This window comes from Catharus ustulatus, unplaced genomic scaffold (genome assembly GCF_009819885.2).
Source record: "Catharus ustulatus isolate bCatUst1 unplaced genomic scaffold, bCatUst1.pri.v2 scaffold_113_arrow_ctg1, whole genome shotgun sequence".
In the NCBI taxonomy this organism is placed as follows: domain Eukaryota; kingdom Metazoa; phylum Chordata; class Aves; order Passeriformes; family Turdidae; genus Catharus; species Catharus ustulatus.
This window is the reverse complement of record NW_024879459.1, coordinates 47,845-69,820: the sequence shown is the minus strand read 5'-3', so window position 1 is coordinate 69,820 and position 21,976 is coordinate 47,845. Positions and strand designations below refer to the sequence as shown.

The 21,976-nt window shown below is 44.4% G+C and overlaps 1 protein-coding gene across 1 annotated transcript in view; it reads left to right on the top strand.

Moving 5' to 3' along the window:
• Positions 1-1,083: 1,083 nt before the first annotated feature.
• Positions 1,084-21,976, top strand: part of LOC117011333 (zonadhesin-like) — a 23,639-nt gene continuing 2,746 nt past the window's right edge. The window contains exons 1-11 of the mRNA XM_033086686.1: positions 1,084-1,173; positions 1,262-1,597; positions 2,278-2,391; positions 7,209-7,444; positions 11,151-11,294; positions 13,622-13,778; positions 14,984-15,273; positions 16,060-16,161; positions 16,796-17,360; positions 17,741-18,269; positions 19,540-19,871. Of these exons, the coding sequence (XP_032942577.1) occupies positions 16,932-17,360; positions 17,741-18,269; positions 19,540-19,871 (1,290 nt within the window). The 5' untranslated portion in view covers positions 1,084-1,173; positions 1,262-1,597; positions 2,278-2,391; ... (4 more) ...; positions 16,060-16,161; positions 16,796-16,931. The remainder of the gene's footprint in view (positions 1,174-1,261; positions 1,598-2,277; positions 2,392-7,208; positions 7,445-11,150; positions 11,295-13,621; positions 13,779-14,983; positions 15,274-16,059; positions 16,162-16,795; positions 17,361-17,740; positions 18,270-19,539; positions 19,872-21,976) is intronic.

Here is a 21,976-nt window from a genome sequence, read left to right as displayed (position 1 = left end):
AACGACAACGAGTTCCCCAGCGCGTACCTGCAGCTGCTGCTCACCTCCTATGGCCCTGCTGACACCCAGGTGTCGGTGGCGCTCCATGGCAGCTCCATCACCCAGAATGCCCCCCTGAGGCCAGATGTCACTATGCTCCTGCTCCTCCCCACTAGCCTGGAACTCACTGGAAGCTGCACTTCCAATAAAACCTTGGTGGTTCAGGCCAGTGCTGACATCTCCGTGGTGGCCGTCAGCACCAAGGGCTACACGGTGGATGCCACTGCCCTCCTGCCTATGGAGAGCCTGGGCACCAGGTACTGTGTGGTGATGCCTGTTGGGAACAACACTTACGGTCTGACTGAGTTTGTGGTGGCAGCTGGTGTCTCCACCACTGCTATCAGAATCACCACCACTGTCACTTTCTACTATGCTGGGGCCGCCTACGTGCCTGGTGCCGTGCTCCACCTGTTCCTGCAGCGCTGCCACAGCTTGTAGCTCCAGAGCAGCCAGGACTTCACTGGCACAGTCGTGGGGGCCCGCATCCCCGTGGCCATCCTCAGTGGCCACACCTGTGTCAAGGTGTCTGCTGGCTTTGACTTTGTGATGGAGCAGCTCTTCCCGATGATGGCATGGGGGAGGAGCTGCATGGTGCCACCCAACCCTCTGCAGTCGGATGCTGACTTTGTTTATGTGGTGACAGGTGAAAACAACACCATCACCTACAACACCAGCAGCGGGAATGCCATTGTGGCCATGGCAGCAGAGGAGGTGCAGGTGTTTGTGGTGAACCGTAACTCCCACCTGTACATCAGCGCGGTGGTGGCAGTGCAGGTGGTGTTTTCCTTCAGTGGGTCGTCTTGGCAAGATCCCTTCCTCCTTGTTGTCCCACCTGTCACTGCCCACTGCACTGCATTCCACTTCAGCAGCATGCCCAACCAGTATAACCACACCATTGTCATTGCACCCACCAGTGCCACTGCCACCACCACCCTCAACCATCGGCCAGACAACACCATGGCATGGCAGGCCATTCCTGGCGCAGATTTCTTCTGGGCCAGTATCACAATGAACGCAACAATGCAGAGCAGTGAGAACTCGCAGGTGCCCATTGGGCTCCTGGTGTTTGGGTTCCAGAATCACACTGGATACGGCTTCCCCGGGCTCTGTGCCACCAGTGAATACAGTCAGTCAGTGAGTACAGTTGTGTCACTCCAACGGCTGAGTGTTGTCCGGTTGACCATTCATGGGTTTTCCTCCTTTTTTTTCCCCTTTTTTTCAGCCCCTACACGGCTCTCCTGTGAGGATTTGGTATGTGAGGAGAGGTGCGAGATGGTGGATGGACTACCAGAGTGCGTCCAGGAGACTTTCACCGCCTGTTGGCTCACTGGTGGGCCACACTATTGCATTTTTGATGGAAAAACCTTTGATTTCATGGGAACATGTACCTACACTTTGACCACTATCTGCAATCCTGATCCCACCCTTCCTGCCTTCTCTGTTGAGGTCAAAAAGAAGTAAAAGGACAACTCCAAAGTTTCTCCTATCAGCTCCATCACCATCCATGTCAACAACATCACTGTTAACTGCTGTCCAATCAGAGAATAGGATGTTGAGGGTAAGTAAAAACCATCATAATTTCCAAGTTCCGAGTAATTTTATGGAATTGCACTGAAATTATGTATTTAGCAATGATTTTCAGGGTCTTTTCCTAAATAATTCTGGGATTTGCTGGTGTGCAGGCAACCCTTGCATGAAAACGCTTTAAGTCTTCTTAAACTTGTATTGCCCAATTTGGATTGGTTTTGGGAGTTTTGATGGTTGTTGTTGCACTGCAGGTGAGCAACCACCTCTCGCACCTCCCCATCTCCCTCTCCCATGGGAAACTGCATCCATCAGAAGGGTAAATCCTTGTTGATCCAATCAAATTTCAGCCTGAAGGTCCTCTACAACTAACTGGGATGATCATGTTGTGATCAAACTTCCAGCTACTCTTTCTGAAAACATTTGTGGAGTGTGTGGCAACAACAACGGGGACCCCCAAGATGATGCTCTCTCTCCTGATGGAAAGCAGGTGTGGGATATTGTGGAGCTGAGGCGGAGCTGGAAGGTGACCAGCGAGAGTTGCTAGGGCCAAGACACCTGCGATGGTGACTATGGGCGATGCAGATGGGACCAGGTTGTGACATTCAAGGCAGAGACCTGGTGTGGGGTTGTCCCAACGTTCTGGGCCATTCCGGTTGTGTCATGACGCTATCAGTCCCAGTATCTATGTGAAAAACGGTGTCTTTGATACAGTGTGTGCCATTGAGGGGCGTCATGACGTGCTGTGCCACGCCCTCCAGATTTATGCCAATGACTGTCAAGAGGAAGGGATCAACATTTTGGATTGGAGGACAGCAATGGGATGTCGTGAGTAGAGGATGATTGGGTGAAAATATTCCTTGGGGTGGGCAGTTCCTAATTAATGTGGGACTGAAGATCCTTGGGACTGAAGATCCATGGGATCATGGGTTGGGAAAGGTTATGGCTGCAGATCCAAGCAGGAAGTCCATGGAAGTCCAGGGAGATTCTAGAAAGTCCATAAAATCCGTGGAGTCTCTAGAAAGTCTGAGCAGGAAGTCCACAGAGACTCCAGGAATTCCTGGTAAAAGGTCTAGGAAGTCCACGGAGAATCCAAGATACGTGTGTAGATAGTCCAAGAAGTCTGTCCCACCATGTCCCCACCCTGACTGCTGTCTCCTTTCCTGTCCAGCTCTCACCTGCCTGCCCACCATCGCCTACAGCACCTGTGGTCTTGCCTGCCCCACCACCTGCAACATCCCTGCTGTGTCATTCAGCTGTGCCGCTGTCCCCACCTGTGTGGACACCTGTGTGTGAAACACTAATCTTAAAGAAATTCTTAAAGGATTCTAGTTAAAAGTTAGTTATTTACTAGTGTTAATTAAAAGCAGATGGATAGATAGGCCTTGCTGAAAATAATTAAAAGTTAGAAGTTAGAAGAAACCAGGCTTGAGATAGTTATCTCAGATTTAAATAATTAATTGCCTGTCATTTTTATGTTTGCTCAGCTGTGCTTACAATGGGAAAAGAAGAAACTAGTAAACAGCTCCAAAGAAACACAAACAATTGCAACCAGAAACTTATTCCAAGTCACGAAGGGAGGAAATTGGAGTTCTCCCAGAAGTCATTTGTATTGTCATCGATAGAAAAGGTCAAGAGTTCAGGGCAAGGAAGACTTGCCTTACTTCCTCTTTTTTAGACCCCTCCCCACAAAAACGACCCCAGACTTAATTCGGGAAGCCAACCATGCATGCTTAATATCCATTCAAGCTAAATACCATAGGAAGCGAGGAATGGGAGGTGCTGGTGTTATGAATATGTAATAATTTAAAAATTTTGTCAATAAATAGACTCTGTGACCACCTGTAATTTTGCAGTGCATATTAGGGGGTTACCCTACGCAGCTGCCCAGTGCTGAATGAACATACACTTTCTAACTTTAAATTGTTAGAGTCTTTTGTCTGTCACAGTTGGTTATTGGTAATAGACCAATACTCATATTGTAGTAAATCATTTGACGACTATGGCAGGCCTTTGATCTCTGGCTGAGGGACCAACAGGGTTCAGGACCCTGCTTTAGGCAACATCTCAGTTTCTGCTCAACTCTGAAAAGTATTAATTGTGGCTGTTTGTTTTAACTGTGAGAAAATATAGTTAGTTGTTTGTGAGGCTTTAAAATTGCTTGCTTCTAGGGAAACATTCTGACAAAGCATTGTTAGTTTCTAGGTGCTGAGGAGTGAGGCAGTGATGTGAATCCAGAGCTACTCCTCCCCCACCGCAGAGAAATTGTGCCTTGGCCAAAGTCTACCACGTTTTTGGCATGGCTTTGTGAATATTCAACCCAAGGTACAACAAGAGAGGCTTGGTTTGCTAGTGGTCTGTGATTAGCAATTTAAAGGAGGAAAAAATGAATTGTTTTGTTTTGCTATTTAGTGTAAGTGTTGTGAGTGAAGTGTTTGAGAATGTTTGGTTGTGATACACTAATTCCTTTAGAGGTGAATAAAAAGGAGCTTTTCCTCAGTTGTGCAGTGTGTGTGGTGAGCATTTTAAAAGAAATATTGCCAATTTGTGCTGAAAAGTGTTGACCTGTTTTGGTTGGTGAGTTGAGCTTTAGAGTCCGTGTCTTAGGCAATATACTGCCGTCTTGTGTCAACAGTTATAATTGCAAAGCTTAAGTGATTTTCACTGCTTTTCCTGTTAATCTTTTTCCTTCAGCTACTTTTATCTTTTTCCCTTTGTTGGTAAAATTATATGCCTAGGAATAGAAGGTTCAGGGAGGGGGTACCCAGGCCAAAGGAACTTCCCTCTCCAGGTGAGAGCTGTGACTGTAACCTGTGGGTTGTGTTTCATTGTGTAGCTTGTCAAGAATTGTGGGTCTGACAAGTACGCAAGTGGAGGATATCTAGAAGTGGAATTTGTAATCTTTGTCATAGAAAAGAACAAAAGGCTACCCAGATAGTTATATGGGTCTTAATATCAAGTGGTCAGGAGGACCCTGGTAGTAATAGAATATTTGAGCTCTTAGAAAACAGAGTTTCAGGAACCCTATGGAAGCCAGTAGAGTTCCTTCGGGTTGAGTGTACTCAGAATACCTTTGTACCAAATTACTACCAGGTGAAGCTCTGGAGTTGGGATAAGGTTAAAAAGTGTTGGGAAAAAAAGAATTTTCAGCATGGGAGCAAGTGAAAGCAAAGAGATTCCTAGAGGTAGTCCTTTAGAATGTATTTTGACACATTGGAAAGAGCTGGTGTGCCATGGCGGTACAGAAACTAAAAGAGAGCTTGTTAAGTTGTGCACACAGTGGTGGCCGCTCTATAGACTTGAGGAGAGGGTGAAGTGGCCCCCAGCAGGGACACTGGACTATGATACTTTGATACAGCTGATGCTTTTTCTTAGGTGTGAGCAGAAATGGCATGAGGTTACTTATGCTGATATGTTTTTCACCCTTCGGAATCACCCCGAGTAGCAAAGGGACTGTGGAATCAGACCACCCTCTGACCCTTTGGTGTTTGCTTTCGGGAAAGGTAGTAAAGCTAATAAGGGAAAACCCAAGAGATGTTGCAGCACATGCTCAATAAACCAAAGGTGTACACATCCTGGCAAGGTACATTTTATGGAGGTTCAGGTAAAGGAAACAGGAATTGCTTAGACCACCTCCTACGAGGAAGGGTGGTAGAGGAAGTAGATTCAGAATTGCCGTTGACTTCAGTTTTTACCCCTGCTTCATCCCTTGCTTCATTCTCACTTGAGAGAACAGTATTTAAGAGGGGAGTTCCCCCACCAACTCCCGAACCACGAGAGCCAACCCGACTGTATCCATCCTTACCCTCTTGTGATAGTGAGGAGGAAGAACTCTCCCCACAGGGTCCTATAGCATCAAGGACCCAAAGACAAATGAGAGGGGCCATACAAGCTCCTCTAAGGGAAACAGCCACCTCTGAGGGGGCGACAGTGTTAGTCAGAGTCCTCTTTTCTGCCTGGGATTTAGATTCCTGGGAAAAATTGCTAAAAATTACCAGGTTGACCCACTAAGTGTTGCTAAAAGGATGAAATTTATGGTCAAACAACATAGGCCTGATTGAACTGGCATTCAGCTACTGCTTGGTTCTTTAACAGACTCAGAGAGACAATTGGTTTTAAAGGTGGCTAAGGATCTCGCCAAAGATAATTGAAAAATAACACAGGAGGACATTAAGGATGTATTTTCCCTTCAGGATCTAGGCTGGAATGCTAGTAGGCCAGAGGGATTAGCATGGCTAACGAAATACCAGGAACTGATAGTGAAGGGACTGGAAAAAGCAATTCTTAGAATCATAGAGTGGTCAGCCCTGGTCATACTGATCATGTTATTAAACACAGTCCCTCTCAAACACCCTCTGAATTTCTAGACCAGTTGCAAGAGGCAATGCATCGACACACCACCCTGGATCCTGAATCCACTGATGGAATACAGCAGTTGGTAAACTTGTTTCTAGGGCAATCTTCAAGTGATATCAGGCAAAAGCTCCAGAAGATGTGGGGCCCAGCAAGTTGGGACTTAAGACTTTGCTGGACGAGACGTAGAGAGTTTTCAGCAATCGAGAAGAAAGGTGTAAGCCAGGGATGAAGAAATTAGTAGAAATAATACAGGAAGAGGTAAAAGGAAAATGTGAGCAAGGTCCCCCAAAACAAGGACCATCCTGACTAGGAAAAAAACAGTGTGCATTTGGCAAGAAATTTGGGCACTGGAAAAAACAACATCCAGAACTAAGAAGGTCTGATGAACAGAGAAGAGGTGACTGAAAAGAGGAGGGGGTGGTGCCTCAAGTAAAGGGGGATTGAAGGTGATTGGAGGGCCCTACCCTAAAGGGACCCTCTGTTTATTGTTAAACTCAGGAACAATAAGAAAAAAGTGGAATTTTTAGTAGACACAGGGGCAACATATTTTGTGTTAAATAAAGGCCGTGATACCTAAAACAAATGATTATGTTATAGTAAGGGGGGATGACTGGCCAATCTAAAAGAGCATATTTTTGCAAACCACTGAAGTATAAGTTGGGAAAAGAGTGGGGAATTTATCAATTTTTGTACATGCCTAAAGCTCCATCTGCAGTTTTTGGGCAGGGATCTGCGAGAGCAGTTGGAAGCAAAAGTAATATTTAAAGATAAGAAAATTAGTTTGGAGGTAAAAAATCAGTAATGTGTGGAATTGTTAAACCTAATGCTAATAACCAAAGAAATTGAAGCTGAAAATGAAGAGGAAATTATTAAGAAAATAATGGATCAGGTGTTCCCGGGAGCATGGGCCTCTAATATACTGGGGAAAGCAAAGAATGCTCTAACAGTACAAATCAGGTTCTACAAAGGAAAACAATCAGTAAGGGTCAAACAATATCCCTTGACAAGGGAATACAGAGAAAGGATCAGCCCAATCATTGAGAACTTTTTGCAAATAGGACTATTACTAGAGTGTCAATCTGATTTTAATACTCCTATTTTGCCCGTGAAAAAGCTCGATGGATCATACAGGTTAGTAAAAGATCTAAGAGCTCTTAATAAGATAACTGAAGATATGTACCCAGTGGTTGCCAACCCTTACACCTTGTTAGCTTGTTTAACATCTGAACTAACCTGGCTTACTGTTTTAGATTTGAAGGATGCTTTATTTTGCCTTCCTCTCCATGAAGCCAGCCAGAAAATTTTTGCATTTGAATGTGAGACGTAAGACTGAAACTGCACGTAAGACTCCACTCACATGGTGTGTACTACCCCAGAGTTCAAGAACTCCCCCACTGTATCTGGAGAACAGCTGGCAAAGGATTTGGAGTCCTGGGAACTCCCACTAGGAGAAGGACAGCTGCTTCAGTATGTGGATGACCTCTTAAAAGCCACCCGGACCCAGGAGGCTTGTGTGGATCGGACGGTAAGCCTCCTAAACTTTTTGGGCCTGCAGGGGTATCGGGTATCCCAGAAGAAAGCCCAGATGGTGAAACAAAGAGTTATTTACCTGAGCTTTGAAGTGAGTGCTGGACAAAGGACCTTGAGGCAAACCCGCAAGGAAGCAATATGCCAAACCCCAAAACCCCAGACAGTAAGAGAACTGAGGACCTTTCTAGGTATGATGGGGTGGTGGAGACTGTAGATTTATAACTGCAGATTGTTCATTAAACCCCTGTATGCCTTAATCTCGGAAGGGAGCAGGGATCTTCAGTGGACAAAAGAAGTAACATGAGCCTTCAACCAACTAAAAAGGCTCTTACTTCGACTCCAGCCCTGGGACTTCCAGACATGAGTCTGTTTTCTCATGAAAAACAAGGGATTGCCCTGCGAGTACTAGCACAAGACCTGGGGCCATACCGGAGGGCAGTTGCCAGCCTCTCCAAACAGCTGAACATGGCAGCCAAGGGGTGGCCAGGGTGCCTCAGAGCTGTTGTAGCAGTAGCAGTGAGCATCCAAGAGACATGCAAGTTCACCCTAGGCCAGATGACCATGTAGTATCCCACACAATGTCTGCAGTCCTGGAGGTGAAAGGGGGACATTGGCTTTTCCCACAAAGATTTCGAAAGTACCAAGCCATACTGGTAGAGCAAGATGATGTTGAAATTGTGGTAACTAACATTGTGAACCCAGCTTCTTTCCTCAGTGGGAGTATGGGAGAACTAGTGAACTACGACTGTCTGGAGACTATTGAAACCACCTAATCCAGTGGCCCAGATCTGAAGAACACCTCTCTGGTTCACTCATGGAAGCTGCTATGTCATCAGTGGAAAAAGACATGCTGGGTGTGCACTTACCTACAGCAGAGAGGTAGTAGAGTCTGGACCATTACTAACTGTCTTGGGTTGCAATACAGGATGTGACCCAAGCTATCTATTCTATCACCATCTGTTGAAAGCAGGTGGGGCAGTGATCCTTATCTCCGTGGGAGTTATTCTGCTAATGAGCCACCCATTAAAACCAGGTGGGGCAGTCGTCTTTATCTTTTCACAACCCATCCTCCCTCCAGGGAGGTATCTTCTGCTAATGGCCCATTGAGTCCCACTGTGTGACTGATAAAATTACATCATCCCACTGGGAGATGCTCTAGCCAGGGGGAGGAGCCAAGCCTTTCCTACCAAGATAAAAACTGAGATTTGGAACACCAAGGTAGCCCTTTTTTCCACTGGATCCCAGAGGAAAACTGGACCTTTCCACATCATCACTGGACCTTTGGGGGGAAACTGCACCCCACTCCAGGACCACTGCTTCAACTGAATCACATCTGTCACAGCAAGGGGACTGCAGCCACCATTTACTTGGACTGCTACCAACACCCTGACTGACGAGGTGTCAGATTGTATTCTGACTCTGTTAATGTTTTGGTTTTTTCCTAGTAAAAAGCTATTAATCCTATTCTCATATCTTTGCCTGAAAGCCCCGTAATTTCAAAATTATAATAATTTGGAGGGAAGGGATTTACATTCTCCATTTCAAAGTGATGCTCCTGCCTTTCTCAGCAGACACCTGTCCTCCAAAACCAGGACACCAACAAACACCTCTGCGCAAAAAGCTGAAATAATCACCTTAGCCCGGGCCTTAGAGCTGGCAAAAGGAAAAGCAATTAACATTTATACGGACTCAAGCATTTGGGGTGGTTCATGCACATGGAACCATTTGGAAAGAAAGAGGACCGCTGAACTCACAAGGGAAGAACATTAAACATGCACAAGAAATACTAAAATTATTAGATGCAGTTCAATTACCTGAAAAGGTATCTGTTATGCACATCAAGGCACACCAAAAAGTGAGCTCAGAATTAGAAGAAGGAAATATGCTCGCGGACAGAAAGGCAAAAGATGCAGCCAAAGGTGGGATACCCAGTGAAATATTGAGGCAGCATTAATTCCAGATGTAAAGATCTCTATTAAAGGTAAACCAGTATATAATGAAAAAGATAAGAAACTTACTAAGGTGGAAGAAGCAATTTACAATCAGGAGGGGTGGGCTGTAAGAAAAGAAGTAAAAATTGTGGTACCTTCCTATTTGTTGTGTTCATTAGTGCTAAAAGAACATGAGAAAACACATTGGGGAATAGATGCCTTGTATAACTATTTAAAAGATAGGATTCTGGCTAGAAAATTACAGAGAACAGTAACACAAGTAACTCATCAGTGTGGTCTTTGCCTCTGAACTAATCAAAAAAACATTCCAAAGCCTTCAGATGGACAAATTGGGAAGGGTTGTGGACGTGGGCAGCAATAGCAAACTGACTTTATGGAATGACCCAGGAAAGGGAGGTACCATTACCTATTAGTGTTAACGGATACCTTTTCAGGGCGGCCAGACGCCTTCCCTACTAAGACAGCTAAGGCACGAGAAGTGACCAAGGCACTGTTACAAGAAATAAGATCACACTTTGGAGTCCCAGCTACTGTTGGGTTGTGGTTGTTTTCTTTAAGGAGCCGAGTAACTAAAAATTGTTTATTGTAAAGGCATATCAGTCTTGAAAGGCACAAAGTCACAAGCGTTAAAGTCCATCTAAAGTTTTTGGTGTAGAGTCCTAAAGAGAACTAAAGTCCCAATTAGAAGTAGAAACTGCTACTGTTGAAGGTCCCAGGTGAACCGATGTGTCTGTGGCAGCTCCTATCTTCTTTGGGTGATGATGACGGCACTGAAGAGAGAACAGTGAAAGAGAAGGAAAATGCAAGAGTGAGAGCGAATGTCTCCTCAGTGCATAGATTCTTATATACAAATTTCCCAACAAGCTAAAGACATGAACTCAAACCATTTCTTCTTAACCTATTAGAATTCTAGTTCCTTAGCACACCAGGTTACGTATAAACTACTATATGGTCTATCCTGTTCTATCTAAAAAATGTAAGCAGTATTCTTGCTACAGTTTTATTATGTCTAAAACTATGTTCCTGGAGCCTCTACGGAAACACTAGTATCTAGGACTATGTTTTTCAGCCTTCACTAGAACTCATGCTTCTGCACTGGTATCTGAAACCTTTACTCTCTAAAAGCACTTAAAACTTATTCTTACTTGCTTATTCTGAAACTTAAACTTACACCTCTACTTCATGTGTGAGTGGCTTGACATATTTCAGTCCATCCATTTAATTCAATCCCTGCACTCTGATTTCTCTCTGAAGAATTCAGAGAGGCTCTTGATTTACAGACTCCAACAAGCTGCTATATCTTCAGAAAGAAGGCCACATTTTATCTCAAGAATTGTACAGCAAATTAGTCACCACCTTGGAATAGATTGGGAATTGCATACCCCATATCACTCTCAATCCAGTGGCTAAGTAGAGAAGATGAACCATTTGATCAAACAACAAATTGTTAGACTGGGGCAAGAGGAAAATTTGCCTTGGCCCCAGGCTCTTCCATTGGCATTAGTATGAATTAGAACAAAACCAAAAGCCAAAAGGAAATTAAGCCCTTTTGAAATAATAAATGGGAGACCATATGCAGTCCAAGAAGGAACAACTCCCATTCAAGTAGAGGAAGAAACTCTACACAAATACATGGTGGCCCTAAATAAACAACTTAGAGAAACTGGAAAATATGTGACTGGGGCCCAAAGCAAAGAATTATATGGGTCAGTACATGATGTACAACCTGGGGATTATGTATATGTTAAGTCTTTTGCAGAGAAGACTTTGGAACCACAGTGGGAAGGACCATGCCAGGCACTCCTCCCTACCTTCACAGCAGTCAAGATCAAAGAACAGAGGGCTTGGATCCATCACTCCCAAGTGAAGAAGGCTTCTGAAGAAATTTAGAAGGTAATGGAGACCTGAAGCTGAAATTCACCAGGAACAACGAGTAATGGACTTACAGTTATCATAGATATAATGTGAACAGGTGTGACCCTTGTGGTCATTGCCACAACTATAATAAGAGTCAAAGTAGCACTACACCAGTACAATGTAACCAGGATTTACCAATTCCAAGGGACAGCTTATTATCACTACACTTGTAGGGCTTTGAACAGAATGTTAAGAGTCACAAATTCAATTATGTGGGAAGGGAGAAATGTTTGGGGATGCGAATATGCATTTGTACAAGATGGGTTCCATGAGGCTCACCACCCACCTATGGAACTCATCCAAGTTGGTCCTGGATGCTGTGACAAATGCTTGACCATGTGTCCTGAATTCAGATTTAGAATTGAAGGGTGCGCAGCAAAAGAGTTTGATCTTGACTTTAACATCGCTCAGTACTGTACTGACTTTCACAAAATCAAGGCCAAAACAACCCCACCAGTGTCAAAGAGGGCTGTAACAATTCAGACTCCAGTTATTTTAGAGGAATAAGAACAACCTATAATTCCTACAATTACTAAAATTGGTCCATATGCTATGAAGAAAACAGGAATTCATAGACTACTAACTAACCCGGAATGGTCTCTGAATTGAGTAGAAATGGGAATGCAGATAAAATACTTCTGCCATTCAACCAGAATGTTCCCCCCTTTCTCAAAACTCCTTTTATGGTTTGGACTACTTGCCTTCAAAACCGTATGCCCTCTAGGTGTAGGAAAAAGAGAGATTTCACTGGGTTATTAGGAATAGGACTAGGAGTCTTAAATACAATAGATTCAGAAGTATTGATGAACATATTGACTACAATAGGAAGTGATTTAGTTAAATTGCAGCAACCTTTGCAATCTTCTTTGTTAGCATTGGGTAACAATCATTGGAAACTGACCAAAAATTACCAGAATGGGAAAATACAGAAGAGTGAGACCATGAGGTAATAATTAAAGCACTAGGCACAGCTAGTGCAAACATTTCTCTGGCTCTTGGATGTACTCAAGCTCAAATGTGGATGCAGTCAGTGGCTGCCGCAGTTGTCAGGGAAAGTGAAAAAGGAACATTCCCTGATGAAATTTACAAAATTGTTTGGGATAATGCCTCTGAAATGGAAAGAGAACTTCAATCTTGCTGGGTCTTGGTCAATTTTTCCTATCACCCTGTGACAAATACGGTGACAGCTTTTGTTTTAACTATACACAATGCATATCTTGATACATCCAACAGTCGCCTTAGGACTAAATCATTAAGGGACTGTATTGTATCCTTCTGAACATAAAATGTGGGCATGAGAAATTGAAGGAAAATGGCAGACCATTAACCTAGAGCGGTATTCTATGAGGAAACAATTGGGATATATATTTGAGGGAACTTTGGAAGATGACAAAGATACTTGCCTGGACACGGACCAAAGCATTTGCCACTTTGAAATGCATCTAATCAACCACAAAACTTCACTTGTATATATAGGACAAGGTTGTGTGTGCCTCAGGACAGCATGTCCCACCATAATGATAGACAACCAAATTGCAAATGAAACTCAATTCAATTGATATGTTTGTAATTTTTCTGAAATCAAAGGATGCGACTGTTCCTATTGGGCACCTGTAATATCACATCAGTACATAAAGGCAAACCTGGTTACTGTGCAGAAAATATTGCCTGTGTCTATAAGAATGAATTTAACCCTAGTTGAAACATCATGAATTAAGAAGAATTTTAAAAGATATTCAAGATAGAGGGGAAAGACTTTGATCATGATATACCACGCCACACAAACCATAAAAAATGGTTTTTGAACGGTTTGAAGAACACCTGTCTCATCATTGGTGGGATGTGCTATTTGGATAGTTACCAACCGCAACTGATTTGCTTAATGCCTTAATTCATCCAATCACTGTGCTGCTTATTTCAGTTAGAATAAGTTTGATTCTGTCTGTTGTAGTACTTGCTTGGAATTGGAGGACATTACAAGTGGCCACCTTAGCATCGCTATCAAAGGCATATAGCTTGGTCTTGAGAGATCGCTGTCTTGTGTCTTGGATAGATGAGGAAAAATCTCCATATTGAATAAAAGAATTTACTAATTTCAAAGGAGAAGTGGGGAATGAAACATTAATCTTAAAGAAATTAGGGTTCTAGTTATTAGAGGATTACTAGAGTTAATTAGAAGCAGACGGATAGATAGGCCTTGCTGAAAATAATTAAAAGTTAGAAGCTAGTTAGAAGAAACCGGGCTTGAGATAGTTATCTCAGATTTAAATAATTAATTACCTGTCATTTTTATGTTTGCTTAGTTGTGCTTGCAATGGGAAAAGAAGAAACTAGTAAATAGCTCCAAAGAAACACAAACAATTGCAACCAGAAACTTATTCCAAGTCACGAAGGGAGGAAATTGGAGTTCTCCCAGAAGTCATTTGTATTGTCATCGATAGAAAAGGTCAAAAGATCAGGGTAAGGAAGACTCGCCTTATTTCCACTTTTTTAGACTCCTCCCCACAAAAACGACCCCAGACTTAATTCAAGAAGTCAACCATGCTTGCTTAATATCCATTCAAGCTAATTACCATAGGAAGCAGGGAATGGGAGGTGCTGGTGTTACGAATATGTAATAATTTTAAAATTTTGTCAATAAATACACTTTGTGATCACCTGTGATTTTGCAGTGCATGTTAGGGGGTTACCCTACGCAGCTGCCCAGTGCTGAATGAACATACACTTTCTAACTTTAAATTGTTAGAGAGTCTTTTGTCTGTCACAGTTGGTTATTGGTAATAGACCAATACTCGTATTTTAGTAAATCGTGTGTGTCACAAGAACCTTGGCCTTGATGCTAGCACCAGCATCCCCCCCTGAATGTGGCTGTGTCTTTTGGGGTCTCTTCCATGACCTTGGTGAGGAATTTTGGGGTTACTTGACCCGCACTCAATGCTGTGTATGTGATGTGGAGCAGCGGCAGGCGCTGTGCCAGAATTCTGGTTGTGGTACTGAGGAGGAATGCAGGGTGGAGAAGGGGATCCAGTATTATCCCAAAAATTTGATGGTCTGTACTGCGGTTGGAGCCACCCCTACCAGATCTTTGATGGCAGGAGGTTCATCTTCCAGGGGACGTGTGTCTACCTGTTGGTTGGGTTGTGTGAGGACACACAAAATTTGGTGGGATTCCAGGTGTTGGTGCAGAATGGCTACTGGAGTGACAACCTCATGTTGTCCATTGCCATGGAGACAGTCAAAGTGTTAAACAAAACCATCAGCATCAGCAGGGAACACCCTGGAAAAGTCATGGTGAGTTTAGGAAATGATCCATTACCTTTCCACCACATTCTCCACCTCATCCCAAACCTCATCCCATTAACGAGTGATTAAAACTGAAGTGTAATTAAATCAACATCATTTGGGTGTTCCAGCTGTTAAAAGCAGAATTGGAATTTGTCATCAGACCCAAATTTTATCAATTTTTATGGTTTTCTCCCCAGATCAATGAGTGGTTGATCAACTTCCTCTTGGGACTTGGACTTTCTCATCCTCTTAAATCTTAAATCTGAAATTTAATTCAATTCAAAATGGAATTAAATCTATGCTCTTTGGTTGCTCTGACTGTTGAAAATAATTTACCATCAGACCACAAATTTGATCAATTTTTATGGTTTTCTCCCCAGATTGATGAGCAGTTGGTCAATCTCCCGTATCACTACAGTGAAAGAAAGATTGTTGTCTATAATAATGGGCAGGACGCAGTGGTAGAGACCAATTTTGGCCTCGTTGTCACCTATGACTGGCACAACTGCGTTACCACCATGGTGCCCAGTGGCTTCGCCAACGCCCTGTGTGGACTCTGTGAGAACTACAATGGTGCTGCCAGCGACGACATGATGATGAGGAACAACCATGTGACATCAGACCCAGATGCCTTGGAGCAGCTGGAAAGTCATGGATGTCCCAGGATGTGGTGAGAGGTCAACAGTGAAATGTTTCAGCCCTGTCGCACCTTCCCGGCTGCAGCAGGAAGTATCTGGGATGGGGTGTGAAATGATTTTGGAAGTAGATGGACCCTTTAGAGCATGTCATGGTCATGTTGATGCCCACCACTACTTCCATACCTGCATCCATGACTCCTGCCTGTTCGCTGATCAGGAAGAAGGTGATTTACCAAAATATGAGTATTGGTCTAATGCCGATACTCAACTGTGACGGACAAAAGACTCTCTAACCATTTAAAGTTAGAAAAGGTATGTTTATTCAGTGCTGGGCAGCAGCATGAAGTAGCTTCCTAATGCGCACTGCAAAATTACAGGTGGTCACAGAGTTTATTGACAAAAGGTTTAAACAAATACATATTCATAATATCAGCTTTTTCCATCTCTTACTTTTTATGGTAATTAGCTTGAATAGCTATTAAGCATGCATGGTTGGCTTCTTGAATTAAGTTTGGGGTCGTTTTTGTGGGGAGGGGTCTTAAAAGGAGGAAGTAAGGCGAGTCTTCTTCGCCTTGACCTTTTCTATTAATGACAATACAAATGGCTTTTGGGGCAACTTCAGTTTTGCAAAGAATGAGTTTCTGGTTGTAATTGTTCGTGTTCTTTGGACCTAACTACTAGTTTCATCCTTTCTTATTGCAAGCACAGCTAAGCAAATATAAATTGACAGGCAATCAATTATTTAACTTTTAGGTAACTATCTCAAGCCTAGTTTCTATTAACTTTTAACTTTTAACTAAAATCTTAATTTCTTTAAGATTAGTGTTTCAAAGGGATGTGTCCAATCATTGCCTCCTATGCCACCACATGCCAGGCTGCTGGTGTGTCCATCGGAAGGTGGAAGACAGATAATTTCTGCTGTAAGTTGGGATAATGGTAGGGTTTTTCTTTGAGCAATATCCAGAAGATCCTCAAGTCTGCTCCAAATCCATGTATGAATAACCCAGAGGTGGGTGGGAATCCAGTGGGAATTCCACCCAAAGTCTTGGTTTGATCCCATAATCCACCCAAAATAAACCCTTCCTAGGGAAGAAATTGTCTCATCTGGAATGATTTATCCCCTCAAAATCTCCAGTATACTGGTGTTAGCTACAAAATGAATAATTTAGAGGGAGAACCACCAAAAAAATGAACCAAAAGTAGTGGAATTGGATTAAAGGGATCCAGCCTAGAGGTTAGTTGAGAACTCAATGTGGAGCGATCCCATTCTTTGAGGGAGTGTTACACTTTTCTTGGTGAAAATGTGGGAAACTGGCTGGTTTAGCAGCAAGAATTCCTATTGTAAAGGGCTGGGATATTTGTTATGGATAATCACTGGATCATCATTTGATGATGCCCCCCTTATCATGTCTGCAGGGAGGAAAATTGAGGGTTTGCCATGAAACTGAGCTAAAACCTGTGTAGTTGGTGAAGTTTGCACCGGAATTCCAGGAAACTTCCAGGATTTTGCTTGGAATTTCCTGGTTCCTCATGAATCCCATTGTCTCCTGGCAGATATTCCCTGTCCTTCCAAGGACTCCTATGAGCTCTGCTCCCACACCTGCCAGCACACCTGTGGTGCTGACTCTGCCACATGCCCAGGGCGGTGCCGCAAGGACGGCTTCATGCTCAGTGGTGATGAGTGCGACCCATGTCCCACTGTGGCTGCAGTCACCATGGAGTCTACTACAAAGAGGGGGAGACTTTCTACCCCACAGAGCAGGAGATGTGCCAGTGCCCCTCTGGTGGCACTGTGGAGTGCCAAAATACTTCCTGTCCTGATGGTGGCCCAGGGAAGGTCATTGATGGTGTCTTCCAATGTCCCTTGGAGATGTCCAGCACCTGTGTGGCCACAGGTGACCGCACCTATGTCACCTTTGATGGGATGGCCTTCAACATGACTGGTACTTGCTCCTATGTCATCACCCAGACCTGCACAGGTGACAGCATGACATCATTTATTGTCACAATCCAGAAGGAGGCATGGCAGAAGAGGAAGGTCTCCAGGATCCAAGCATTGTCTGTGGAAGTATATGGGGTCACCTTGACCTTGAAACAAGGAAAAAGGATAGATGTCATGGTAAGGTGGCACTTGATGTTCCATGTCTCATAGGATCCACTCCAGATTGGGTTTTCTTGATAGAAGGGACACACCTCAGCCCATCTCCAAGCCCAGTCTATACTCCTCCCAACTTTTCTTTCTAACCAAGATCTGTAAATGCATAAAACCTTTGGTCGGAAGGTGTTTTCCCTAAATTTTTCGTTCTACCTCAGTCAACCCCAAAACTGTGTTTCCTTGATGAGGGGAGCCCTCACCACATCCCCAAGACGAATCCATTCTCATCTTAACTTTTCTTTTCAAGTGGGATCCACAAATCTGTCAGAATACTGTTTGGAAGGTGTTTTCTCCAAAGTTTTGATCCCACCTCCTCATGGAGGACTCTTCCTTCTCTATCCCAGGTGGATTCCATCTCCCACCACCTCCCCACCATCGTGAGCGAGGGACAGGTCCAGGTCTACCCACATGGGACAGGTGTCCTGCTCCGCCCTGACTTAAGCCTCATTGTCCACTATGATCTCGTCCAGCTTGTGATGGTCACAGTCCCCCAGACTTACATGGGGCACCTGTGTGACCTCTGTGGCAGCTACAATGGCCAACATAATGATGATTTCCAGCTCTCCAGTGGCCAACTGGCTCCAGATGCAACAGCCTTTGGATCCGCATGGAAAACAACACCTGCACTTGTCCCACCTGCACAGAGGAGAAAGTGGCAGTCCTCCAAAAACCCCACTACTGTAGAGTCCGAAGGTCCCTTTGGCTCCGGCCATCGCATCATTGAACCCATCCCGTATTCCCAATCCTGCATCCATGACCTCTGTATGATGGGAGGAGACAGGCATGTCCCATGTCAGAGTATGCAGAGCTATGTCACTGCATGCCAAGATGCTGGAGTCACCGTGGGGGCTTGGAGGACACCATCCTTCTGCTGTGAGTTTGGGAGGGCACAAGGGCAAATGTCCCCTGTTTGGGGTTGGGAAGATCTCCAGGTGTTACTGGAGTTTGGGGGGGCACAGGTGGGGAATGTTCCCTGTTTGGGTGTAGGTGACAGTGGAGACATGCAGGACTTGGGATGATGGTGATGGGATGAGCTTTAAGGTCCCTTCCAATACAACTCAGTCAATGATTCCCTGAAAATTCCAGCACTCACCTGCCCAGCCAACAGCACCTACTCCCTTTTTACCAACACCTGTACTGGAAATGCCACCACCTGTCCCCAATCATGTACTGAGGGCTGCCAGTGCCACCAGGGCTCTGTCTTTGATGGACACAGATGCATTCCCGAAGAGTACTGCACATGCTTTAAGGATGGGGAATACTATAAAGTAGTTTCTCTAGCGTTTTTCTTAGTTTTAGGAAAATTTATGTCTTTTTTCCCTTCATTTTTCCCTGTTTTTATACATTTACTTCCTTTTTCCTTCTCTTCCTTCTTTCTTTCACTTTTATGTCCTTACCTATATTTTTCCTGAATTTGTTTTCCTTTGTCTCATATTGTTGTGCATTTACCGTAATTTCATGATTATAAACCGCACTGAGTATAAGCCGCACTTCCGGGTGTCAGCAACTTGTCGTTCTTTGTCCGTATATAAGCCGCACCTGATTATAAGCCGCATTTCGGGTTTGGACCAAAATTTTTGTCAAAATGATGCGGCTTATAATCGTGAAATTACTGTACCTCTGTTTTCATATTTGTTTGGTTTTTTTTTTCCTGGCTTAATGTATTTACATTTAAAAAATTAATTTCCCCTCTTTTTCCCTATTTTTATGCATGTACAGCTTTATTTCTTGCATTTTTCCGTGTTTTTCTGTCTCGTTTTCCCCTTTCTATTCCCTTATTTTTATGTCATATTTCCCTGCACTTCCTTTCTTTTTCCTTATTTTTAGGCAGTCACATCTTTTTCTTGCCTGCATTTTTTCACATCCCATGATTTTTCCCAGGGTTCCTCCAATCGTTTCTCCCATCCCATGACTTCTTCCATGGTCTTTCCCATGGTGTTTCTCAGTTTTTCCCATGTTCTTTTCCAGGGTTTTCCATCCCATGATTTCTCCTATTCCGTCGTCCTTCCCATCTCATAGTTTTCTCTCTCATGTGACTTCCTCCCACTTTTTCCCATTCTTTTCCCCAGCCCATGGCTTCCCCCAGTGTTTATCTCCTATTTCATCCAGCCCATGGCTCATCCCGCTCTCCCTCCCCTCCCAGACTCCTGCAAGTCCCTGCACTGTCGCCCCAAGGAGCGCTGCTGGCCCCACAATGCCCAATCCCACTGCATCCCGACCCTTGTTGCCATGTGCTGGACATGGGGTGACCCACACTTCCGCACCTTCTATGGCCTTAACTTTGACTTCCAAAGAACCTGCACCTACACCATAGCCGAATCCCACAGGAATGGCCCTGGGCTGGTGCCCTTCAGGATTGAGGCCAAGAACGACATCCGTGGTGGGATCCAATCTGTGTCCTATGTCTCCTTGGTCCGTGTTGACGTCTATGGACAACGCATCTCCTTTCGCCAGAATGAAGACAGAAGAGTCTGGGTAAGTTGCATGGAAATGTGAGAATTTGGGCCTTTTCCCAACATTTTGCTACATCCAGCTCTTCCCTACCTGCTTCTTCATCCAGCCAGTGCCAATGTTATTTGGAATGAATCAGTCAGATGTGGGAGGCAGATTGTTGAAATGTTGGGATACTTTGGGAATAAAATGTTGGCATATGTCAGGAATCAAAAGTTGAGAAATGGTGGGAACAAAATACGGGAGATAGACTATTTGGATATATTCAGAACAGGATGTTGTGATAAGATTGGAATAAGATACTGGGATGTGTAGGGAATAAAATGTTTGGATATGTCAGCAATAAAACAGGATGTGCCAGGAATAAGATGTTGGGATGAACTGGGATAAAATGTTGGTGTGTCTAGGGAATAAAATATTAGGATATTTCAGGAATAAAATGTTGGCATGCAGCAGGAATAAAATACTGTGAGATGTTTGAATATTTTGGGAATAAAATCCTGGGTCATTGTCGGAATAGAATGTTGGGGTATGTCAGTAATACAATATGGCAGGAATAAAATGTTTGGATATGAAGGATGTAAAATGTTGGGATATGATGGGATTTAGTGTTGGAATAGGCTGGGGATAAAGAATTTGGATATGCAGGGAATAGAATATTTAGATACATTTGGAATAAAATATTGGTGTATGTTGAGAATGAAACATTGAGATAACTGGGAATGTTGGGCAGGTGAATGGGGAGGTTACCCTGCTCCCAGTGCTCCTGGCAGGCAGGAAGGTGCAGGTCCATTCCAGTGGTCTCAGTGTTGCTCTGGAGACAGATTTTGGTCTCCGAGTTTCCTACAACTGGAACTGGCACCTCCTGATTGACCTCCCCAGCAGCTACTTCCACCATGTCCGCGGCCTCTGTGGGAATTTCAACTTCATGCCCCTTGACAACATCCCTGAGGCTGGTGACAACATCATTGCCATCCTGACATGGGCCAAAAGCTGGAAAAGTGCTGACTCTGAGGTCGATGACCCAATTTGTTGGGATTATTGTGATGGAGCATGCCCAGTGTGTGATATGGAGAAGAAGGAGCTTTATGACAGGAACCACTACTGTGAGATTAGCAAAAAATCCTTCCAGGGGTCCTTCAGAGCATGTCACAACATTGTGAAGCCTCACAACTTCTATTGCAACTGCCTTTCCGACCTGTGCCTGAGCAATGGGGCGAGGTCAATCCTCTGCCAGGTGCTGGACACGTACGTGGCAATGTGTCAGAAGCGTGGGGCCATGGTCCATGACTGGAGGATGCCATCAGGGTGCCGTAAGGGCTGGGGTTTTCTTTGGGAAGGGAAGGAGCCAGAGTGGGGCAGAAGGGGCATGGAGTGGGATCCATCCTGGGTTGAAGCCCTCAAATCCCTCAGGTGATTCTTAGAAGTTCTCCAGAACTTTCTCCTGGTGTTCCAGCTGTTTCTTGTGTTTCAGAACTCACCCCTTCTTTGCAAGAATCCATCCCACATGAGCCAGACCTTTATCCTTGTGTCCCAGACATCTCCCAGACCCCATCCTGCATTTTTGAGACATCCCCAGACCCCTTCCTTGCCACATGCTGAAGGCCTTTATCCTCATGTCCCAGACCTCATCCTGTGCATTTCAGACCCCATCCCACATGGTCCAGACTCTTGCCACACGGCTCAGACCTCATCCCACTTGTCCCAGTCTCTTCCCACATTTCCCAGACTGTCCTCCTTGCATTCCAGACCCTTCTTGTTTTCCAGACCCTTCCCCATGTTTGAGACCCTTTCCCAATCTTCACTCACTCTGTTGAATGGTGAAGGGCGTGCAGCAGTGTGTGGCCAACAACCGCTCCATTTGTGTGGCCACTGGTGACCCCCACTATGCTTTGATGGGCACCATTACAACTTCATGGGTACCTGTGTTTATCTCTTGGCTGGGATCTGCTCTGCTGACCCCACGCTCATCCCCTTTGCTGTCACTGTGGAGAATAATCACTGCGGCAGCCACCTGGTCTCCTTCTCCAAGGTGGTCACCATGGAGGTGTACAACATGACCCTCCGCCTCAGTCAGGAACATTCCCAGAAGGTCAAGGTAGAGATGAAGGAGATGATGGGGGTGGTTC